Source organism: Corvus hawaiiensis, chromosome 1 (genome assembly GCF_020740725.1).
Source record: "Corvus hawaiiensis isolate bCorHaw1 chromosome 1, bCorHaw1.pri.cur, whole genome shotgun sequence".
NCBI lineage: Eukaryota > Metazoa > Chordata > Aves > Passeriformes > Corvidae > Corvus > Corvus hawaiiensis.
In genome coordinates, this window is record NC_063213.1 from 44,430,354 (window position 1) to 44,455,852 (window position 25,499).

Genomic DNA, 25,499 nt, shown 5'->3' on the forward strand with positions numbered 1-25,499 from the left:
TGCATGCTCAGCAGCCGCTGTAGTGAACTGCTGTGGCTCTTCCTGGTGCGTGGTAACCCCATGCACTGTGATAAGGTCTTGCACAGGAACTGAAGCTTAACGCTTCCCAGCCAACTGGTTTTTGCAAAACCTGCTCATTTCATATAAATGGAGCTCTCTTTAGATGAATTGTACAGAACTCACAGCTTCCTTCTCCCCCCAAATAATCATTCTCTCAACTTGAGACTTGCAGTGATTAGCTACAGATTCTTCTTAAAAGAAACAGTCCTTTCAAGGGGAAGAGAATCTCATTAAGCCTTTGCTGTGAGCTGCAGCTCTTGATCTGCACACGAAAGACAAGCTTGACAGTCATCAGGTGAGTTAAGAACTGCAAAAGTATTACCTGTCTCTGTTATACAGTCATGAGTTGAAAGAGTTCATCTCAGTCTCAGAATATAGAGGCTTTTGCGTACGATGTGGCACATAAAAAATTAAAGACATCAATGATGTGAGAAGTCCTAAAGGTGCCATGCATTTCCAAATGAATTGATAAAAGGTCTTAAATCTGAAAGAGAATGAGGTATGAGGTTTACAAATAAACAGGTGGAATTTCTGAGAAAGTTAGAGATAAGCCAGGACATGGTTACTAGTGAAGTATAAATAAACAGCAGTCTACTGCTGTAGTTCCTCATTTGCTAAGCCCTTTGTGGTGTTCTTCTATTTGAACAATTGTTTCCTGAATTTCTTAATAACAACTGATAAAAGAATTGACAAATAGTCTGAAATTGCATGGGTTAATTCACTAGCAGTTATTGTACAGATTACTAGTAAGCAAAAAAAATTAGCATCTACATCTATCTCAAATCACAAAACAAAAGAACAAAAGGAGCGTCAGAATAAATGGTCTTTTGTTAAGTTATTGTCTCATAAAGTTTGGAACTGTGTCAGAATTGCTTTTTTGTTTTGTTTTGGTTTTGTTGTTTATTTACTTAGGAATGCTCAGCTCAGATGCAGCATCTGTTTTTCTCTGCTGTCCTTCTACCCTATTTTTCCAGCTGGATTGAATGCCTTGATGAAGCCTTTCAAATGATCAAATAGATAAAATTGTACATATTTTGTGGGATTATTTTCATTGTTCTTCACCACATGTTCAATGAATACAACACTTTATAATTGTAACACTTTGTTTTCAAGCTGCACTCTTGTACTACTTGTTGTCATTGTTGTTTGTTTAGTTTGGTTTTTTTTATTACAGTAAATTTTTGTGAAAATTGGTCCTCTTATCAACAGATACTTTCAGGGAACCCTTCCAGAAACATTGGTGAAAACTCAGACTAGTTTATCAGTGATATTTCATTATTAGCCAGTAGCAGGTGTGGCCTTTTTTGACATAAGGGAAGTCAGAAATTGTTCTCTCTGTTTTGCAGAATCCAGTTAGGACTGGGGAGAAGTGAAAGTGTCTTGGACATGGGCTGTCATATGATTAGAAGTTAGAGCCACGTGAGGCTGCCTGTGATGTCTCTTTGGGTTGCTTTATAAGGAGCAGCAAAAAAACCCGTGGAAGCACTGTGCTTTGCACTTTTTCCCAGGTTTGCTTCTGAAATACTGTCTGTGCAAGGAGGAGCTGACAGGAGTAACAGCCTGCAGTTCTGTTGTATGCTCACTGTGAATATGCACTGTCACACACCACTGTGCCACCTGGAAAGGTTATTTTCTGTTCCTTATAAAGAGAACTGCGAAAGTGACCTGTTTCTTTTCCTCTGTATTTTATTATTTAATTAGTAAGAATGTGCATTTAAGAAATTAATTTTTCATGTCACTAGCCCAGAAGGGATCCTATCCAGGGGGTAAGGGAAGTCTAGATCTTAAGATTGTCTGCATAATGCTTTTTAATTACCACCTTCATACCGTGAAAGAATTCTGTCCCTGTTGGACAGGACATCTGTTACATCTTTATTGCATATACTTACTACTTTGGGATTAGATTATATTTACTTCATTAATTCATTCCTTAGCAGCTTTGAAGATAAGGTTTCTCTGCTTCTTTCCTTTTAATTTCCAATAAATGTTGTAGTTGCAGCACTTTTTCTGACAGAACTACGCTGAGAAATAAGGATAAAACAATGCCTTCTCATAAACTCTTGCAGAAATATTCTGCTGCTATTTGCAAACAAAATTGCAACGACAACCATTTTATTGCAAACTTAAAAAGATAAACTAAAAAAATATAATTTGCTGTGGTCGTTTTATTGTAATGATGCTTGAATTTGTGGCCATTTTCCCATGACCCACATTAAACAATGGATTTCCATGCTGTTAGTATTACTGTGTGGGAATTCTTCACTTGAAAACAGAAACTGGCCGCATTTTTCTGAAACGAGGGAGTAGGAGTTCAAATTCTGCAGAGTGACAGGAAAATTTTCTCTAAGCAAAAAAAGCAGGGGTTTTTTGCCAAGAAAAACTTTTTTCTTTAGTAAATCCATCACCCATGCTCTAGCAGACTTGCGTAAAAAAACAAAACAGTACTTTTGGGAAGTGCTTTGTTAACTTCTAACAGCCTTTTCCACTACTCTTTGGCTTTCTATCAAGTGTTCTTGCCAAGTTGAAGTGATGTGGTGTGTTTGGCAGTGACATACTGCTTTTAGGTGCCAATGGTGAACTATTGCTTGCTAGTAGTTTTCAATATTCTGTGAAAGCCTCATCACTGTTAAATACACTGTTAGAGGTGTTACAGAAGGCAATATCCCATAATACCTTTTGCAGGATTTTCTTTCGAGGTCTTTATTTTTGAAGGAATTTCTTTTTTTTCAGAGGGTTTGTAGGTGGTAGTGTGATGGATTCTTCTGTTTTGTTTCTGAACTGGTTTCCTAGGGAAACGAGAGTTAAAAAAGGCTCACAGTCTGTCTGTCTCATTCCTCCAAATAATTATAACTGCACAATTTCAAAGCAATTTGTGAGAATTTTAGGCTGCTGCTAGTTTTGTGGAAACTGGCAGTTGGGCAGAAGACAGAGACCTCTATTAATCAGGGAAAGGCGAGGAGAACCAAGATGTGCACTGACAGCTCGCTGGCCAGTGAGCCAGTGCATTGCTCCAATGTAGCCACATAATCGCTGTTTCTCATCACCTTGAGGAATCCAAGGGGTGGGAAGAAAAAAAAACAAAGGAAAATTTGAGGCTGTGGCAGCAAGGTTGAAGAACAAAAGCTTCTTAGTATGAATCACTCTTCATTAGCTAATGGAGAAAAACTTGAGTAGGAAGCTGTATAATAGCACAGGTAGCAAAAAGTCAGCAGGAAATACTTTATCTTGTACTGATCCTAGTCAGGTCTTTGACCACCCTTGGGTTCCAACAGAGTCGGCAAAGTCAAAGATGAATGGACAGTAAAGTAGGTTCTCTTTGGATAGCTGGAACTCTCCCCTAGTTCGTTTCACACTTACCTAATTCACTGCGAGGTAACTGATCCATTTGGTGGTTCTAGCTTTGTATCTTCCAGAATTAGTTTGTCTGGTCACTCTAAAAATCGTGAATGGGGTAATACATGGCTCTTCCACATGCCAAATCAGTCAGGAACCATTGGGGAATTTGCTTGATAGGGATTACTGCCACCCTGTATTTTCATATGTTCCCACGCAAATCTTTTCATGTTAAGAATGTCATGGGTTTCCTGTGATGGTTTTGAACTATGAGGATTTGGACCACAAGGTCTTCCTCTTCAGACCTGCAAATTTTGCAGATACCGTATTTGCAAATACCAGAACAGGTTCAGTTCCAACTGGATTGCTCCCTTTGATGCTGTGGGGGTAGCTGAGATGTCCAAGTACAGCTCACCAGTGGCACTGAGAGCGAGTCTCATGAGGGTGACACGAGGTCTGCTGGGACAGTAAAATCTTCATCTTGCTTTTGTAGACACAGACTCTTCACATGAAATTCACATACCCTGACAGAGGTATTCTTACAATTAGCAGTAGTGGGAATATATTCCCATTATCAATATAACAAAAAATAGAAGTGTGGGACAGGAGAGCTGAGAGGAATAATAAATACCGTAGAATGTTTTGCATTTGGTTTTTCATTGCAGTTCCCCAAGCAGGACTAGCGATTGGAAACTAAGCCGGATCTAATTTGCTTTTATTCCTTTTTAAAATTTGGTGTTTTCCTGGAAATTTTGATGGAGTTAAATAGCTCAGTTTTGACTGTGTTTATGATCTAACAGCTGTTGTGAGTTCTGAGTCTTGTATAGTTGTCCATAGAAGTGTTCATCTTAGAATTACTACAGGGTAATGTGTTTTTAAAAAATACAAATGCATTATAAGCCCTTTCTTCTGAATTTAATTTACCTGCCCCTGAATATCTCCTGTTTATACTGAATTTAATCATGTAGCATTCTCCTACCCAACTTCCTTTTCAAAAATGACTAAACCTGGGGCCAGAATCTAATTGAGAGTATAACTTCATGTAACACAAGTAGCACTGCTTGCTTGCTTATATGATGTGTGTTACATTTTTGGCCGCTTTAACATTTATTTAGTTTTGCCAGTAAAGCTGAAAACAATTTTACAGACATCTATGAAAAATTAACAGCATTTTCTAAATAGGGGATTTTTATTTAATGGAGACCAAAAGAGCAGTGAGAAGTTACACTATATGTTATCTTCCAAACGAAGAACACATATCATCTGGAAATGTCTTCCCTTTATCTAAAATATATAATATTTTAAGCCAGGAAAAAGATAAAAAGATGAAAGTCACTGTGATGCTTTACTTAATCTAATTTAAAATATTAAGTGCTTAGCATCTTGAAGAAAAGGAATATCATTGGTTGATACAGTCAAGAAATGAGAACATCTGAAACAAGGTAATATATGGACTTCAGTGACAGGATTGGAAAAATCCCTTTATAGCTTTTAAAAAAATCAAACAAACTTGGCACGCAGTATCATCCTAAATAAGATTTTACAAGAAAGTCTAAAACATCTATTACAACAGAAGGGGAAAATGCATGTGAAACACTGGTGATACAAAATGACAAGAAACAGAAACCAGCAGGTAACATTTGAATAAAGCCTTCAAGCATTTCTAAAGCTATCTGTCCTTTCCCATATATATAATGCAAAGTGTTATGTATAAAATATATACAGGCATGACCTGCCAAGAGGATTTTGGTTTCCCTGGAGACTATCAGTTCTCTGTTGCATGGGTTGGCTTAGGGAATAAGAACTATCTTGATAAATCCTAACCTTTCTTCCTGAGGTTATTGGATATGTCGGTAAATTTAGATCTTTGTGTTGAAGGCTGAATTTATAAAATTCAAGTTTTTAGAATGTTCTCTCTAGATTCCAGCTATTTCTCCTGGCATATATTTATTATATGCAGCAGTTACCTTGTGAATTGGGGAGAAGAAAAAAACCTTGATGGTAATACTTTCATGCTAGTTTTATCTTCTTGTTTGTCTTGCTGTGCCAAGTCTTTGATTTTAATCAGTTATCAGTGTATCATGAAAAATGTGCATCAGGTCATAGCAAGTGTATTCAGACACAGTCATTGCTTTGTTGACTTCTTTCTCCCCCCTTTTTCTTAAATGTTTGAAATTCTCTTGTCATTTTTCAGTTTGGAAACTAGGCTTCAGTCAGATTTATAGTTATTAGCTATCGTGTGAGTATGGAAAGAAATCCCCTGTAATGAATGCAAACTACTTCGTTCATCTCTGCTTGGTTAAAATTAAAAACAGTAATCTCAAGGTTGTTCTCAGTTGGTTTGGATGGAAATTCATAGATGGATATATGTACCTTTCTGCTTTTGACCTCCTTAAAGAATCAGCACATGCAGCATTTTATTGACAATAGGATATAGTGATTTGGAAAGCTAAGAAATGCTACAATTCTATTTCAGAGGAGGTTTTTCTCATCCAGCAAAGTATACCATAAAATGAATAAATTCTGCATAATTTGAAACTTAATAAAGTAGGCAATTTTTTGTGATTCTGGTGATATTATCTGTGCTTTTTTTTTACTGCAATGCTAGTTTACTTTTTGTAAAATTTGCAAAGAAACCAGTGTTACTTTGTTATATTCTGCAGTTCTAAAACCTGAAATGAAAATTTGCCAGAAATATGGAAAGAACGTTGAAGTGAAGAATAAAACAGAGAGGAGGAGAAGGAAAGGAAAAGGAGGGGGTTATGACAGGGGGAAAAGACAAAATATGTTTTAAAAAGTATGGGAGGGAATGAAAAGATTCTGTAGGCAGCAGAGTTAGCTGTGAAACTTGCCAGTATTCATTATTATTGCTGCTAAGAAAAATGGCAAGCACATTACTTAGAGAGGGGGTTAAAGCAAAAAAGATGCATCAGTCCTCCAAATCTTACGATGCCACTAACTTCTAAGATATCAGATCTCTTCAGTGAGTTGTACTATTTTTTGCTCATTGGGTAGCTCCCCTTTCCTTCCTTTTGAAGTATTTGATAACTGGCTACTTGCTGTGAGAGACATGACCTGCTGCACTGCTGGTGGAAGTGATGGGAAGTCCTTCTTTAGCTACTTCTTAAGCTGTTAAAGAGAACAGCATTGACTTTGGCAGCTACAGTATTGCCATCAGCAGATTCATTTTGTGTCTGAAGGCTTTAGGAGAGGGAGCCAGTACTTTGGGGGGTGGTGGTGGTGGTGATGGAAATACATGTGAATTAACATGCTGGTCCTCTCTGTAGTTCAGAATTATACCTTTCTCTCCTCTGTGGTTCAATGTCATACTTGTCTTTTGGAGCTTACACAGATAACAAGTCTGTTAGGATAAAATGTAAGTTTCAACACTTTCTGTGTTTGGTTGGACATAATTGGAGTTTCCTTGGTTTTGTGAAATGTAAATTACCTTTGTTGTCTCTGTGTTCGGTCTGCATCAATTTAGGATGTAGAACCAAGCAGGAGGGAGTGACAAATTTAAAAAATAGCATTTTGAAGAACTACTCAAGTGCAGAAGGGATAGGATTTCCTAGGTTTAATTCTGTGCAAGTTTAAATGAGAAGCCCCTCCCCTTTTGCACCTTCTTTTATTTTGCTTTTTGCAGTCATTAACCCTTTTTACCTCTAGTAGGTGTTCTTCTGTTTGCCCATTTTGCATAATTCTGCCCACCAACTAATGGGTATAAGCTGTGGGTCATTTAAGAAGTGCTTGTTAATTTATTTAGGTTACTAAACTTCTGTTTAGTGATTGTTTTTTAACTTAGTGGAGGTGATAGCCTGGGTGATAACCACATCATGTTTGTGGTGAACATACCCAGTTCTTCAGGTAGTTATCTTATGCTTGCAAGACACAGAAATGAAACTTTGACTGGGCAACAAGCAAGATAACTCACAGATGCAATGAAATTCGACAACACAATTGTTCAGACAAGTTAATGTAGTCTCATTGCATCTGTGAGTCATCTCAGTACTTTCTGAGTTGGACTAATGCACATATCTGCTGTTTCCTAAAGGAAAATAAAAGTGTTGGTGTATATGTGTGTATCTACATATGTGTATATGTACATTTCTATGTACTTACATGCTTTCAAAAGGTATATATGCATTTTCATGGTCTTTCTGTGGTTTTTCTCCCCTCTACCACCTTAAGAGACAGTGCTTTGCTTTTGAATATCTTTAACTTCCATTATTACATTTTCACTGGAAGTAAACACTAGGAGCTTATTGAACAGACACCTTCATTTATGAAGTACTGATTGCTCTTGCGTATTCATCCCTAATGTTTTTTTATGGGGACATTTATTGTATTTGCCTTGAAGATTGAAAGAAAAACCACTGAGAATGTCATTTAGCATAACTGAAAAATCCACATGTTATATTAACATCCAGTATCTTGCCTCTGTTGAGAATAGTGAAGAATTTTCTGAAGAGTAGTGGAGCAAGACTATCCATCCTCTCTATGAAATTAAGGAACTTCTGTATGCACCTCATGGAAGCTCAAGCTCTGTTCAAAAGGAAAAGAACCTGTAGTACAGCTTGCATAGTTGTTACTCCAAAAGCTTGAGCCATTAGCTCATTGAATTCTAGCATTAGTGTGTTTCAGGTAATTCAAAGCATGTGATAGTGTCACAGGTACCATATATTTTCTGCTAGGTTAGTTATACTGCTTTAGAATTTGTTTGGTAGGTTTTAGTTCAGAAACAATTATATGAAACTCATCACAAAACTTGCTAGAAATGTATTTACTGCTTTATGTTCTTTAAGTTACGTTATTAGTAGGTTTGCCTTTATTTGCATTAGAAGTACTCTGGTTCTCTGATAGCTTTGTGTTGTCGTTGGTGACAAGAAACTGTTTGTGGTTGAATGAGGAAAGAATAATTATAGTTAAGTGAGAGTAGCATGATTGCATTGTTCTGGCCCACAAACAATTTGTGCTGCATGAAAAAGAGTATCTCGGTGTTTGTAACACAGAATGAAAAATTTGCAATAGATGGCTTAATTTTTTTTTTGTATGAGATTGACACTGAATGGAAATAACCTTCTCTCCGGATCAGTCTATAAATGTTTTGAGAATATTCAAGTAACAGTTTGCTGTCTTCTCCTCTGGGTAACAAATTGGCCTTAACAAGACTGAATAGTTGGAAAGGATGATGATCTGGATTCCTTCAGCTGTTCCAAACTACGTGCTAAATAAGTCAGTGAAAAGTGCCTTAAAAACTTTCGAGAGGGGATCTTTTCCAGTCTGTCCTGCATTATAAGAGAAAAGCCAACGCTTCACAATGGGTTGTTGCCCTGCACCTTCCTCCACTTCAGTTCTGATGTTCCCCCACCTCTCTGAGAGGGGCCGTGGTACCGTTCAGCCCTCAGGGCCTACACAGACAAACCCAAGAATTTTGGCAAACCTACAAGGGTCCTTCATTTAGGAGTCAGTGCTCAGCTTACCCAAACTAGATGCTCCTAATGGCACTGGTTTGTTTGTGTATCCTAATTGTTGTGACTGTGCACCTTCTGTCACTGCAGTCTGCCTTCCAACAGGAAATCACAATTCCAGTAATATAGGTAATTCCAGAATTTCAAGTGGAGGGGAAATTCATAGAAACACGGAAAAAAAATGTGCTTGTTTAACCACTTGAATACATTACTTTTATTTCTGAACATTATCCAAATTAAAAACTTTGCTGCAGTTGACATGTTCCTACAAAATGTTTTAATGTAGGTGAAACTGCATCTTCTCATGGTAAACTTTTTAGTTAAATTTCTTTGGCTGGTCCTAACACAAGACAATGTTTTGCTCTTCTGGAAGTTAGTCTGCTGTAGATTTGATTTCTTTAAATTAGATTAAAATTGTTGGAAAGAATTAATATTAAATTAAGAAACAGCAATCCTCATACTAAATAGAGGAAGTGTGCTTGCCTTGCAATTCTACAAAATGATCAGGGCTGTTATAAACAGTCATAAACGTGCTCGGGAAGAGCCCTGTGTGAAAACATGGGAAATTTTCTGGGCTTGAGCCAGGTTTGTGTCTGCACACACACGCCCACCCCCACCCCTGCTGTGTGATACACCATCTTCCCGCATTCTTGTCTGCATTCGTTGCTGCTGTTTAGTTTCCTGCCAGTGGACATGCGACTGCGACCACATTGGTGGGATGCTTGAGGTGCGACAGAGTGAGCTAATGCCATTTTCCATGAGGTGGTCACTAGAGGCAGGAGGGAAATAGCTAGGTCTGTTATAAAGCCCTGCAGGACATCAATGGATGGTGTTGGGGCAACGACTGTAGTACCATATGACCATAATTTTGATTGTACCTTGTTTCCATCTTACATGCTCATCGCTAGATTTGTGAGGGACTGTAAATGCTAACTCCTGGACACTATTCAACTTCCTCCTACGTGCTCTGTATAGTGCAGGAGGAAGATTTGGGTGCTTTGGAGTGACAGCAGCAAAAAAATAATGCTGAATAGGGAGGTGCATGGAGGTAGTGAGTAGGAGTAACTAAGTATGTAATGTGCCTGAACACTTGCTTCTTTATAGCTCACAGGCTCAGCCCTGCTCAGGGCTTTGAGCCCTCAGTGGGGGAGGGAGAGCTGCACTGCAGTTGCCCCTGTGGTCCTTCTGTCAGTCACCTCCCTCTTCATAGGAGGGCTCTGTGAGTCCTGTGCTCCCCTGAGGAGGAGATGGGAGGGCATCGTTCTTTCTGTGAGTTACCTGAAGCATCTGTAGTTTTGTAGAAGGGCCTGCAAGATTTGTGATGCTGGACAGAAGAGGTACAAGAAGAAGCATGAATGGGTCCATAGTTCACTGGCTTTGGGTTCCTCGAGCAGGAATGGCTCACAGGAATGGCCGTGGACTGGGAAATAGTCTCATCCTGCACTCTGAAAAAGAAAACAGTTGGACCTGTATTTCTTGAAGGGTCTGAGCCTGATAATATGTGTTAGGCCTGGTCATATGACATGGAGTGCAAGTTTGCAGATGGCAGCAGGCTGAGTGGGGCAGTTGACACACCTGAGGGGGACAGGATGCCATCCAGAGGGACCCTGGACAAGCTCAAGGAGTTGGCCCATGTGAACCTCATGAGGTTTAAGGAGGCCAAGTGCTAAGTCCCATGCTTGGGTCAGTGCCACCCCAAGTATCAGTACAAGCTGAGGGTGAAGGGATTAAGAGCAGCCCACTGAGAAGGACCTGGGGATGCTCGTGGATGAAAAACTGGACATGACCCCGCAGTGTGCTCTCAAAGCATCCAAAGCAGAGTGGCTGGCAGGTCAAGGGAGGGCATTCTGCCCCTCTACTCTGGTGAGACCCCAGCTGCAGTGCTACATCCAGCTCAGGGGCCCCAGCACAAGAAAGACATGGACCTGTTGGAGCAGGTCCAGATGAGGTCCACAAAGCTGACCGCAGGGCTGGAGCACCTCTCCTGTGAGGAAAGACAGAGAGTTGGGCTTGTTCAGCCCAGAGAAGAGAAGGCCCCAGAATGACTTCATTGCAGTGTTCCAGTACTTAAAGGAGGCTTGTAAGAAAGGTGGAGACAAACATTTTAGTAGAGTGTGTTGCAGTAGGAGAAGGACTGATGGTTTTAAGCTAAAAAGATAGACTTAGATTGGACATAAGGAAGACAATTTTTTACAGTGAAGATGGTGAAACACTGGAACAGGTTTCCCAGAGAGGTGGTAGATGCCCCATCCCTGGAAACATTTAAGGTCAGGTTGGATGGGACTCTGAGCAACCTGATCTAGTTGAACAGGTCCATGGGCCTTGCAGTGGGAATTGGACCAGGTGCTCTTTAAAGAGCCTTGAACCTAAACCATTCTGTGATTTTATGAAATAGGAGTAATATGCATGCAGCTACCAGGTAACTGAGCTGCTACATCACTTGGTAGTGTAGGTCTGTTGAGTTTGTCAGTCTGCCTTTGTTTCAGACCCCATGATGTGTCACACCGTGGGCAAAGTGTTTTCTTCTGTACCTGGTATGGACAGAGAATGTGTACAATCTACATACACACCATACTGATCTTTCATTGTGTTAATGCAAAGGCAGGGGGACTGGAGCTAGATGATTTTTCAAGTCCCTTCCAACCCAAACTATTCTGTGATTCTATGAAAAAGGCTTATTTAATGTTCCGTAATAAACTGAGGAACATTTAAAATGCAGATGAACATGAAAACCTTAAAAGGGAACAAGGAATAGTTAAAAGGAGTCCCCATTATTTTTGTGGAACATTTTCATCTGTAATGTGAACTGTCATTAAGGGCTCCATCCGCCTCTAACAGCTGTGACTGGAATAAGAGCATAAAAGCTTAATCAGAAAAACATGTTGAAAAATGAAGACCAAAAAATCCCAACACTTAATTTGTTTTGTTCAAGTAAGCAAAGTAACCAAATCTTACAGGGTAGTGGATACACAGGGTAATAGAAATTTAAAGTAGAACTATATGCTTGCTCTTTTAAATAAAGTAGTAAGGATAGGTGCCAAGAAACTAAGACCCAAATTTGACCCCATATTTGACCATTTCAATAAAGAGAAATTAAATAAATGCCATTTTGGCATTTAACATTTTAGCTTTTCTGGGGCATAGCTATCATTTACGTAATAGGAAATTAAAAAATAATAAAGTTCATTTTATCTTTGTCTTAAATGTGTCAGGAAGAGGAAGCTGCTGTTTATCAAATAGAATAGAGTTAAAATCATCTAATTCTGTTGAGTATATATATTATATAAAGACGTACTGGACTTGATGATGGGTGTCATTAAGCACGGGCTAATAGGTGAATCCAGGGATTATTTTATAAGGCATAGTGTACCTTTCTTACTTCAGAGTGTTGGTTTATAAAGGTACCCAAATCTATTGTTTTAATATACAAAAATCAGAGTATTTTTTATAGACAGTTGCTGTTAACTGTCTTCTCTCTTAATATTTGATCAGGAGATATCTGCCTTGTTAGCATGGACCATAGCACAGTTGTCAGAGGTCACATGAGATGCTTCAGTTTGAAGGTAGTCAGTGGCTGTTTGTTCAGGTGATCCACTGGGAGGGAAAGTGGAGCTCCTTAACACAGGAGGAGCAAGTTCTCTTCAGTATCTGTCTCCTCAGTTGTGTTTCTCAGCCTTCTCTCAGTCCCTCAGGATCCCTGTGGTAGACTGTGCCTCCTTTTTCTTTTTTCTGTAAGTTGCTTTTTGGAGATACAGAAATGACCACTTTCAAATATACATGACAACCTGTAGATTTTTATGGAAATTTACTCCTCTTATTGATTGCTCTGTGGTAAGAGGAGGATAAGTGTGAATATGTGGTCAGGTTTTTCCATTAGCAGCAAAGAATTCGCAAGTCCCTAGACCCAGGAAAGTCACCTTACAGAAACCAGTTGTATAACAGAAACTTTCTTTCCTTTTGAAGGGTCTGTTAAGTTGTATTTTTGTATGTATCTGAGCACTGCTGGAAGTGTTTTCAGCTGCAATTATCAGGCAACAAACTAATTTGTCTGATCCATTCCAAAAGCAGCAGGCGCTACTGTTTCCACCTTCAACCTTAACCAAATTGAAAAACGTGGCTTCTTTCATTTACAAGTTTCTTATTCTCTCATCTAGATGATAAACAAAGGAATCTTTTGAAGTCACATTGGGAAATGAAACAATAAATGCAGAATATGGACCAGAATCTAAAACTTAAGGCCAGCTGCAGTTCAAGAGCAACAAGGTGGCTGATAAAAGAAGTCAGCATTATCTTTTGGCAAAATAAAGGCTTTAAGCACTGGCCTTACACAAGTTTTTATTTGGTTTTTCGTTTGCTCTTTTACCTGACACAAGTCCCTGTTGTACACAAGTTTGATCTTCCTTTTGCTTCCAAAATGGCTTGGTTAGAATTCTCTTTAACAACTAAACCAAGCATTTTCATATATTTTACTGAAAATTCGCTAAGGTTTTCTAAAAATGTTAGTGCTTTTCTTAGGTAAAGTAAGGAAAGTCTGGACTGACAACTGATTTAATAAATGTTTCCAAGTAGGTCAAACTTACAGATATGCACCATAGAGGAATTAGCTGAAGAAATAACTGAAATCTTATCATTTAAGATTGAAGACTGTTTAAGAATGACTACAAAGCAAAGTATGTCCTTTTTTAACCTACATTTAAAGAGAATGGTGAGATTGTTAACCCAGCTTAATGCCCAGAAAGGTACTGGAAAAAAAGAGTTATAAAATAGCCAAAGGATGATGTATAGCAGGGATTTCTGCGGAGGAATCTGCATCACTCAAGCCACTCGGAGAGTAACAAGAACACACAGCATACGTTTGTAGATCCAGAAAACTGTTGAGACCTTGTGGGCATCAGTTATGTAACAGGAACTGTCTTTTTGCTGTGAAGGATCTCTAGTCTGAGGAGAAATTAGCAATAGTTCAGCATCAAACCAAAAAGATGTATTAACTGTAAGGCTTAAAATTGTGCTCAGAGTCTGTTAAAATTCATAATTTTCATTAACTATTCCAGCAATTGAGTATGTTTATTACAGTTTGCCAATCTGAGAAGTGACGTTTATACTGTGAAAGTCAGAATCCAGAATGGCCCTTGAAAACTGTCAGGAAAAGCCCTAAAAATCACTAAGAACAGGCAAATTGGCCACTGTTAGTTGGGGGGAGAAGAATTTCCTTTGGGTTTTTTCCCCCAGATGATGTAAACTGACATAGGATGTAGTAAGTGTTAAAGAGTTTTCCATTCTAGAAAGCAGTGGTGAGGCTTGTGCTGGATCACTGTGGTGAAACTTAGATACTATACTTGAAAAATGGGGACCAGTTGAAGAGAATCAGGAGAGAACATCAAAAATTACTTAGAAATACAGAAGACATGAGAGCAGGAACATTGAAAGGACTGAGTTTATACAGTGTAAAGTAAGATTAAGGCATGAATGGTATTAGGAATTATAAAAGGCTGTTGCTAAAAAGACATACTCTAGTGGGGAAGTAGCAATCTTGAGTTTAAGAGAGGGAAATTTAGGCCACGTGCTAGGAAAGGGTTTTGAATAGGAGAATAGAGAAGTGGTGAAAAATGACTTAGGGGGCTTGTGGAATTTCCATTACTAAAGGTTTTTAAAAATAGATGAGAAAAACCAAGAAATAACTAAACGAGAACTGATCCTGCCTCTAGGTAGTAGGATGAACTAGCTGGATGATCCCGCCCATCTCTATTTTCTATTACGTTTCTTTTCTAATCAAGTTACATCCCAAGGCTCCAATTACATGCATTTTCACACTTTCTCCTCGTGTTTAACTTTTAGGAGGAAGCAGTCAGTCTCCCATGTTAATGACTAGACTTTTTACTAATCTTACTCAAGAATGCTGATACTACATACATACACCAGGCGAGCATCAGTTTTCAAATGGTTAAAAATTGGAGCACCATGACCAGAATTAACAGTATTGAGTAGTGTTTAGACATTCCATTGTATCCAAGTAAACCCCTCATTTAGAAATTAATTATTTGCAGTGTAGTAAAAAATATTTGGGGTTTCTGAGCCAAAAGAGGAAAAATGGAGTTGTAAAATCTGGGTTTCCCTACTTTGGTCCCCAGTAGGTTCCAGTAAGTAACTGTTGGGTTTATTATTTATAATGCATTATTCATTGTGCCATCTTTTTTTATGACTCTGAAGTGATTTGTATGCTGTTGTAGAAGGTAGAGCCCTATTGTCTGTCAATGTGCATGTTGCTTAGATCTCATTTTGTTTGTAAAAATAATAAAAAATTCTACATCTTAAACTCCTGGTCAAAAAGTTCCATTATTCTCTTCTGGAAAATGGTCTTATATGAAGAAAAAGACATACCAAGCACATCTATCCTATTATTATTTAAATTATTCCTCTGTATTATTTGGTTTGAATATTTATTAGTTTTTTGATAACTCCTTAAATAATTCATAAAGGGTAGCCATACGGTTTGACGAATAAAGCAGTACAATGAAACCGTATTTTGCACTGCTGGCTTCTTTCATACAAACTATTCTCCAGTGCTTTTTTTTTTTAACAAAGGCTTGCAAGGTACTGGGAACCTCTGTTGTGTTTCTTGCAGTATCCCCTCCCTCTTGGTTTCAGTGGGAGGGAAGAACATCCAGCACCTCACCACCCTATATACCCTGGCGTGGTTTAGATAAAATAATAAACATCCTCCAAGTGAGATGGAAATGAAGAGGCAAAGGTCAGGAAAGAGAGTTGTCATTTCCCATAAAATATAAAAAGTGTATGAGGAATTACTGACTTAGAGAGAAAGAGAATAGAAGATTGTTTTAGGTGATTTATGGGATTTTCTTTTGAATGCCACAAGACTCTGAAGAAATAAGGGCAATTGCTGTACTGACTGAAATAGCCACGTGTATGTCAAGTGTCTTGACAGGAGTCAGCAACAAATACTCGACAGGAAGGCATAAAACCCTACAGTAAGCAGATTGAGGAAGGATTATTTTCATATACTATGTTTCATCCTCATCTCTAATATGTATAGGTTTGCTTAAACCCTGAGGTGTAAGATTTAGTGTTTATTCTAAAAGGTTTCTCATTGCTATAGGTATGCCTCACTCAGCATTCCTATTACCAAAATTCTCTTCAGACATATTGGAAGATACTTGGTCTCATCAGCATTTTGCATCAGTGATCTTTTAGTCTGATTTTATGTAGAGGGATGCTTCTTTTTACAGCTTTTGAATTTGATGTGTTCTGCCTTCATTGACTGTCTCTTTTCTCTTGTTTTGTGTTTTTGACTCATGGCTCGCTCTTATCTACTTGCATTACTATGGCGACTACTAAAACCTAGAATATCTTTTGACCAACTGCCTTGTTTTTATTAAATTCTTCACTTTCTCTCTGCCAGACTGTGTAGTGAATTTGGCATTTTAATGTATCTGACTTCTTGTTTAATTGCACCAGTCTCTTGTGTAATACAGGTCCTTTGCCAAGAAGGACTGCCTGCTTGAAATCTGAAATACAAAATGGGTCTCAGGAAGGGTCAATTGTGGTGTTAATATTGTAGATCAGTGTGAATCTTGCTTGACTCTGAAGAGCCTGGATTTTAAAATACATGATAGTCCAGTGTCAGATTATTGACCAATTTCTTTTTGTTTCCAGCTGAGCTGCCAGGATCATCTGCAATCAAGCTCTCCTCCTTGTGTGATCTTCCAGCTCAGCTGCAAGAATTGTACCAGCAGGGCTTTGTCTTGGCTGCTGTCCACCCTTTTGTGCAACCAACTGATGAAAAAGAGAAAACTCCCCAGGAACAAATCTTCAGGGCTGTGCTTATCAAGAAAACAGAAAGGTAAAGTATTTCCAGTGAACTGGGATAAAAATAGACAATGGGATTTCCTGCTGAATTTTGACCTACATCAGGAAATTATAGCAGAGTTTACTGTGCAAGGCTTGATTTTTTTTTTTTTTTTTTTTTTTGTTGGTGGTGGGCTTGAATAGGCTTAACATGTTCTTCATGTTTACAATTTGTCTGCAGTTTGGCAGGCGACTTGGAGAATAACAAGTTGAAATATGCTCTGTATTTTGGGATGTGTTGTCATGAGAGGCAAACAAACAAGCCCTATGCCTGACAGTTGTGAGGATGGTCTTGTTGGTACTCTTTAAGAATTTATTAGATTAAATTATGACAGAAGAATTGTTTGCTTAGCAAAGGCATATTTTGTGTTTAGACAGTTACACTTAATGCAATTAATTTGAGAACTGTAGTACTAATGTGTACTTCTTAAATTTATGTGTAGACTTTAGGCCCTTCTTTCCTCTAAACAATACAAGTTCTTTTAAATTTTTAGTTGGTGCAAACTCCATAAATAAAAAGATTGCTTTCCTGCTGTGTTCCTTTCTTAAAATGTATTCAGAATATTTTACATAATCAAAGTCTGGAGATGAATAAAGAAACAGGAATTCTGTTCTTTTATGATTTAATGTGATTTCTAAAAAAAATCGATAGGCTGTGCTGTTAAATAGCCCAGAAGAAAATGAAAATGTGGATATTTGTAAAGATAAGATTTTTGGTTAATGATTTAAAACCTAATTTAATATTATCTGACCACCGCCAACTCTGCAGCTGCCTGTATTGTTGCAGCCATTTTCTACAGTTTCCTACATTAGTTGCATTCCCCAGTCCAGCCCTTCTTACAGTGGCCAATTCTGAAGGCTGGCAGATAATGAAATCTGTCTGCTGATCCTAGTTCCTCTCTTTGTGCTGATGCGTGAAGGAAAGGATGTAGCTGTTTTATACCTCTGTTCGAAAAGTAAACCACTCACCATTCAATTTGCTGCAGCCTGGTATCCAGTTGGTAGTGGTTATGGACAGGGTTGAACTTCAGCCTCTGACCTAAGGTAAAAGTTCTGCATTTTGTTAGTAAATACATGTAGGCATTAGGCATCACAGGCAATTTGAGCTTCTAAAATAACTCTTAATTTACCTTGACTTGATTTTAGTTTTTTTAGTACAGAACTTCATGCTGGCTTGCCTGATATTATCATTTAAATGCCTTCCAGTTTTATGGTCAAAACATAGAATGTTTGGCTGAACAGTGGACTTGTTGAGTGGTGTTGGGCTGAGTTTGCCTGGTTTTGGGGCCTTGCCTTCCCTGCCTACACAATACCTTGCTGCAAGCAATGAAAGTATTTACATGCTTGAGGTTGTAATGTTAAGTAAGCACTTAAGGACTTCTGTTGGATTGGGGTCTGAGGGTTCAACATCTTCCAGGTCTGAGCTCTGAAGACCTGTCAGGGAAGAGCAGCTTCCTTCTCAATGGAGTGATGTGGCCTTCAAGCCAGAGTGCTCACTGTGTCGCTGCACTCGTACTATATCCAGTAGTTTACATCTGTGCAGAATGACTGTGGAAGAGTACAAAATCTTAATTGGCTGCTCACTCACTTGGGTGCCAGTGTTTCACACACTTTAGACAGCTGTAAATGACTGTACAAAATTGAAGACAGTAGAGAGTCTTGAACCAATTAAATTTCTTTTTACATTCACAGTCCGTTTCTCTGCATTCTCTTATCTGTTGTTTCTGACTGCCTAGGGAAGCGGAAGAGACGTGGTGAAGCAGGAAAAAAACAAGTACCAGAAAGGGAAATTACATCAGTTTGATGTTTCATGTAGCTTAAATGTTCCTGAGTTTGGCTGAGAGTTTGGGAGCAGCTTCTCCCATAGCGTGTGGGTGCAACAAATAATTTGCGTTACCAAGTGCTAAGAAGAGAGATGGGTGTTGCACAGATTTCAGATGACTATGGCCTGCACAGAGGCCACCTGTATCTGAACTGCAAGTTTATGTCATTCCACAAACTGCTGGGGATTAAAAATATGTAACAGTATGGAAAAAAAGATGTACTGTTAATTTTTTTAAATTAACTTTTCTCATTACATTGCTGATAATGATTAAATTGTATTTTTTTCCCCTGAGGACTGTCAGGTGTCTTGTCATGTCAAGGCAGTCTCTGTATATAACAGTTAAATTGTGGGTAGAAGTTAGGTCTGCTTAGGCTAATTGTTGATCAGGTGGGTGTTTATTTCTGTCATAAGATTTTAGGAGTAAAAGTCCAGCCACAGTTGTAGGATCACTAGTAATGTCATTTATGCTGTGGGGTACAAATCAGTCCCTTTGGTGGTATGGTGTTCATGGGGAGCCAGGGAGCCATAAAAAACTGTACCTTGTTTTGGGACCCACCCTTGGGCTTCCTGGGCACTTGGCTGCAAAACACCTGAGGCAGGAGCTCCTTTGTCACTGCAGGTGTTTCACCACAGATAGCTCCAACACTCTGCACTTCATCTGTCTGTTGTCTGGCACCTTCCATTTTTTTTTGTTTCCTGAATGGAACAGAAATGAAATTGTTGTGTTAGTGCCTACAGTAATGCCAATTCCATGTGTACAGAGACAGAACTGAACGCTTGAATTAATCTTTAGTCAGTGTTGCACTTTTCTATGTCAGTTTTATGTGTTAAAATTAATACTGTTGACTTGTGCTTTGAGGACTTAGTTTTATAGCTCTGCCTCTCCAAAAGTAGGAAAAGGGTATGCCAGCTGCAGCAGATGATGGGTATCATGGAACACCATGTTGCTGCTGTCAATGGGATTTGCAGTGCCTGAATTTGTTCAACAGTAAAATGGAAAAGGGAGTGCTGAGGAATGTTGTATATTAGAACTTGGGAAAACAGTACCTGTTAGTGTTATTTTTAGCCTATATTGCCATTGTCCTGTAGTTTCAAAATACTCTGTGTTAGTTTGCAATGGCATTGTACATTAAGGTGACTTTGAAAGTCACTTTGATAGCTTTCTGTTTAATCTGTGCTGGTATCTCTGGCTTTGTTATCTTGGCTATGTAATCATTTGAGGTAAATATGGAAATAGGAGTCATTCCTGCTGTAGGACGTTTGAGGAAACACATTCCTAACATATATGGGAGCTGTATATGTTGAAAATCAAGAATTATCCACTGGAATTGTTAGGGAAAATATGAAATTAAGGGACAGGTTTTTTAAAAAATCAACAATTAATTGTTTGCAGTGCAGAAGGCATTATGTTCAATTAAAGTAAATGAAAATTAAAGTTTAACTCTTTAGAGTCACTGGGCATGAAGGTAGTCTGCAAAGTTGCTAAACAGCTCTGCCATTGCCCTCATTAAATTTAATATGATAAATTTAAATATTTCTATAACATCTAATGGAATGGTGTACACTAACCAGCTGATTGGAAAGTGGTTTGGAAGTCACGTAGAATAGAGTTGGATAGAAGAATAATAATTTCAGTTCTTGTGAATACTTTGTTTCCCCCTCTAAATTTCAGTGGACTTAACTAAAAAGCAGTTGTCTGTTCTGTTGTCTGTGCTGAGTTCTGAGATATGTGGATTTCTTGGAGAAGAAATCTTGAAGAATCTTGTATCAATTATGTGAAGAAAACTCTTTGAGCTGAGGTTTTTAGAGGTTTTTTTTTCTGAATTTGGGGAAGGCTCTGAGTGTGAAGTATAGGTGTGCCCTGCTGGTTCACGTTTGAGAAGAATAGATTCACACTGATTTACACTTAGAATCTCAGGAAAGGGAATATAAGCTGGTACCTGAAAAGCATGAATGTGTGACAGTGGGTCTCTGCTGATGGAAGGGACGGGGGAAGGTCCATGTATTTGGGAGGTTCTGGCTAACCGAGGTGAGGAGAGTAACACGTATGTTGCTTACATTTCCCAGAGGAACAGAAATCTGTAGTTCTTTGCGTGTGCAATAACCTTTTTCTCCTTGGCCTTTTATTTCCACACTCACTGGTTTTTTGCTTTAAACTTCTCTATGTAGGTGTCTTGGGTGCATTATTATTTTGTATAGCTTGTGGCTGTTGCAGGTTATCCTGCAGAGAAATTACAAAGTCAGCCCCTGAACAAAATTGTAACAAAACCATAGCACAAAGCTACTTTAACTTGTTCCCAGCAATCTGTAGTGTGATACCCCTCTCTGGTACCTTATAGTTCCAAAATTCACTGTTGGTTAAAATGCTTTGGTGTCCCTTTCTAAATACTCAGCACTGGAAAGGAACCTCCATTCTCTCTCACCGGGAAAGATTCAGGGCCTGGGCTCATAAACTGTCTGCTTATAATAGTTTTGACATGTTTGGAGATGCTTCATTTCACCATGATAGAGAAGCAGGGTATATAAATGGTATTCCAAAGAATTTCTCTCCGTTGTGCCATCTATGTCTTAGGACATACCAGCTACAGGTTTTGCTTGCAGTCAGTAAAGGAATTAACAGGGAAACATTGCTCTCCAGAAGTAGACTAAGTAGTATAATTTAACCGTAATTTTTTAGAGTTTCTAAATGTTATAAATTTCTATGTTTACGTCACACAGCTTTGCAGCTGTCTTCCCTTTCTGTAAAATAATGAGGTGTCAGGTGTTGCAGAGATTCACTTGATGAGTCTAATTCTATTTCTGTAATTTCCCTGTATCTGTTAGTCCTGACAAAACGCAAACTTACCATCACTTGGATAACAAGTACTCTGTTTATCTGCAAAGGAATTTTACAGACTGAGTTCAAAAGTTTAATAGTAAACCAAGATTTTTATAGTGTCCTGATTTTGCTGCTATTTCACTTGGATGTTTTCACTTTGGTGAAAGTAACTACTTCGCATTGATACAATATATTTTTATTTTGGCTATAAATGGATATGTTGGTTTTCATGTAGGATTTAAGCTTGAAGATAAGAAATGTCTGAATTTATCGTCATAAGCATTAGGATCAAACAGGTTTGTGTGCAAATGCAATGTGTGTTGTTGCTCTCAGCAGGCTGATTTCAACTTAATGAAAAGATAATATTTATTCCATACCCAAGAGCCAACAGATATCTTCCTTTAGCTCAAAGGACAATGGTTTGAGTTTTGAAAGCTTGTTATTTGTTACAAGTTCAAAGAAATACATATTTCCTCACAATAACTTTTAACAGTGACCTGAAATAAATGTTCTTTTATCTGTGTTCTTAAAGTTATAAACACTGCACATTAAAGATGCCTGTGTATCAATACATGCCCAAACTTTTCTCAAGAAACTCTATATACTATCATTAAAAAAAGTTTATAAATTTTACTAACAAATAATACATACTCCAGTGGTAAGGTTTCCTACAGTAAAGAAAATGTTTAGGGTTAGACTTGAGGCTCTTATGATGAAATATACCTGCTTTTATTTTTATAAAAAATGGTGTGGTTTGTGGCTGGGCATCATAAAACCTATGGATTTTTAGATGGTGTGTTCTTGGTTTTCAGATGCTCTACTTCTGCTGGATTTTTAACCTGAAATTGTAGAGATACCAGCCGCTCATGTTAATCACTTTGGTGTGGTTTTATTGTTTTCCTAATGCAGACCAGTTTGTTATGAATGTACAGTTCTATTTGAATGGTAGGGCTATTCCTGTGTAGTGGAAAATCTCAAAACTGCACTTATATTCTTAGCATCATCTTAATGAAATAGCAATTTTAGAGTGTCTGTGCAGTTTACAAGTCTGTTTTGGCTTGCTGTACTCATGGGCATAAGTAATTTCAGGAAGATTAGGACCAAATGCTGGCTTGCTCTGTTCCTTCTTGTATCTGAAAAGGTTTGGAAATCCAGTTTGTAACAGATACCAAGTTGTCAGCTTTAATAGTTACTGTGTAAGTTACTGGTTCTCCACAGCTGGTTGTGGTTTTTCTACCATGACATGGTGCTTAACAGCAAACAGCTGTGCAGGAAATGACAACCTACTGAAACAACCATCGTAACATATTTTTGGCCAGTGAACTTCCAATTATAAGTTAAAATCTTATTTATTCTATGTATAACCATCTTGTTTAGTGGCACTAGAAGACCAGTTTTAGGGTTCAGGATAACACTTTTTGGCAGTCTGTGGTCCTGAGCCTTTTCCATATTGGTAAATTTGAGGGTACCCTCTCCCCCACCCCACCAGGCATGCGAATGCTGTCCCACTGCTCGGCATCAGGTAGACTGAAATTTCACCTCAACTCTTTGCCATCCCATGGTTAAGGTTGTCCATGGTGGGCACTGAGGGTTCCTACAGTGACAGAAAAATCCTTCTTCAGGAAAATTGCTCAAGATAAACAAACAATGAGATGTATAACAAAGGAAGAAAAACAAATGAAAGCCCAGGGTGTATAAGTTGCCGTGAAGTTTTCTGTCAATCTCCATAGCCAACCAGTGGTTGTCCTCTCCTGGGGTGGGAGGCAGGAGGCTGCCCTTCCTCACTGCAGGGTAGGTGCTGGCATTGTTCACTCTGTCCCTTCTGTTCCCTCTCTGGTATCCCACAGTGCGTTACAGTGAGTACAGGGTGTTGTAATGAGTCTGGATGTAGCAGCTTTTTTGGTTCATCCTGGCTTCCAAGAAGGATACAGCATTAGTGTGTCCAGGTGTGCTTCTTTCAGGCTTGGGCCTTTTTTAATTAACCCAGCGATTTTTTTTATCAGAGGAATAGAAGTAATACAAAACCCCCAAATGTTTGCAGGCAATGAAGGAAGATTCAATTTTCCAACTTAGGAGGACAAAAAGAAAAGGAAGAAGTTGCTGACTGTGCATCCAGAAGAAAAGGAAGATCTTTACAACTGCTGGAGCTTACAAATTTTTTTGACTGAACTGATCTCAGCATTTCTCTTTCTCTTCTCCTTTTTGTTGAGAAATTTTTCATTATAGGAGAGTAAAAATCAACTTTACATAAAACCATTGCTTTAATTTAAAAATATTTTATATGTTGGACTACCAGTAAAGTCCTGTGCTATAAAACTGGTAAGAGACTCCAGAGTATGGATTATTGGGTTATTTCTCACGATTGACATCAGTCCTTTTTCAGAAGAGAGCAGAGGAATGCAAGTGCACAGAACTGTGCTCCTTGGATTTTTTCTCTCACTTCTGGGACCTTGATAGATGTACATTTTGTGGGGGGTCCTATTTCATAGTTTCTAATGAAAGTGGTCCTAAAAGTAGTGCCATTAAATTAATCAAACTAAAAGCATATTAATTTCTGTTCATACAGAATTTACCTGTACCTAAAATTATCTACTTCTCTATGGCTATATTAATAATATTCTAAGAGTTTAATGAGAAACTTTTATGATATTTATGAAATACTTTGTGATACATGTATGAAATGCTTTGTTTATTGCATAGAGACTGGAAAGAATTTCTTACCCACCTATCTTTGCTCAGAAAATTATTTTTGTGGTCTGTGACATCCACAGCTGTTTATTATTTTCATCTGAAAAGCTATGGCTCTTGTTCTGTTTGTTCATTTTTGACAGAATAAAAGGCTTTTAAAGTTTTCCTAAAAAGGTGGAAACTACCAGTATAGACAAAGAGACAAAGACTTGCTTTTAACATATATGGACATAATTTACTTGAGAGCATGGAAAAATACTTCTCGGAGATATAGAGTCCTTCTGTTGGAAGATTTTAACTAAGGATTTTATGGCCTTTAGTAGGTTCTGTTAAGTGTGTTCTGTAAAATAATGTTCTTAGCAGAGTGCAGTTGTATTTGATGCCATTTCTTTCATGAGCCATAGTACAAAGATAGCCCCCAAACTCTTAGAGAAGGAATTCAATGTCTGCAATTAAATATTTCCAAGCAGCAAGCGTATTTTAAAGTAAGTGCTTCTTAAAGGAGTCAAACAGGACATTTTAAGCAGCTGTAGTAATAAGCACTATATTTTTATGGATATCATCTGTATCTCACATAACTCTTACTCCTTTCAAAGAGGTTGGAAGCAGGTCCTCAAAAAATTGCACAGAATCAGAGGTCGGGGAGCTGTTCAGGGGGAGGAGAGGAATTAGGAGAGGTGGTTCAAGGCAAGCTTCTCTCTTCCTTACACCTGTCTATAACTTCACCAATATAGGTCGAAAAGGATTTATTTTTTCAGACAGTCAGGGGATTTAAACATTAAAATATAGTCTCTCTTCTTCTTTCAGAATAATTAGAATAGAAAGTTTTCATGTGGGTCACAGTAGTGCCAGAGTTAGGAACAACCTTTGCCAAATGAATGGGCACAGAAATAGCATGACACATACTTAATTTCTGGGATTTGATATCTTTAACTTTGAATTTGAGCTGTAGTATTTTACAGTCTCTTGGAGGGGAGTGGCTTCCTCAGCTGGGCTGGAAGGGAGCTGCAATGAGTACAGTGGGTTATCCAAGCAAGGGAAGTAGTGGAGGTGTTTGTTCCTTGCATTTGTAGAGTTTTGCAGTTGACCCCTTAAAATGGGATTGGTTGTCTAAAAGGGGCTTGGTTCCTTGCTGCCTGTTCCTGGTAACACACGTCTGGTTTGTAGTTATACAACAGCCAAAGCACTGGAGAGTTGTATTTGCTCCACTTGGTGTTGTATGGACTTGACTTTGCAATACTGAGTGACAGTTTTGATTGTTTATTGATCACAGGAGCATTAGAGAGCCCGAGTTCATATTATTTCTGTCTGGAACATGGCTAGATAACATCAGGGCTACTTTTCCTGTTAGTCATATTCAGATTAAGAAAAAAAAAAAAGTAGGTATAGTTGTAAGTATGCTTGCAGGGAGACTTTCTAAAGTTTATTTTTATGTTCTTGAGTT

The 25,499-nt window shown here is 38.3% G+C and overlaps 1 protein-coding gene across 2 annotated transcripts in view; it reads left to right on the forward strand.

Annotated features, from left to right (window-relative positions):
- RFTN1 (raftlin, lipid raft linker 1) overlaps positions 1–25,499 on the forward strand; it is a 96,951-nt gene that overhangs the window by 23,983 nt on the left and 47,469 nt on the right. For both annotated transcript variants that reach the window (XM_048302409.1, XM_048302399.1), the window contains exon 3: positions 16,533–16,719. In XM_048302409.1, the coding sequence (XP_048158366.1) occupies positions 16,533–16,719 (187 nt within the window). The remainder of the gene's footprint in view (positions 1–16,532; positions 16,720–25,499) is intronic.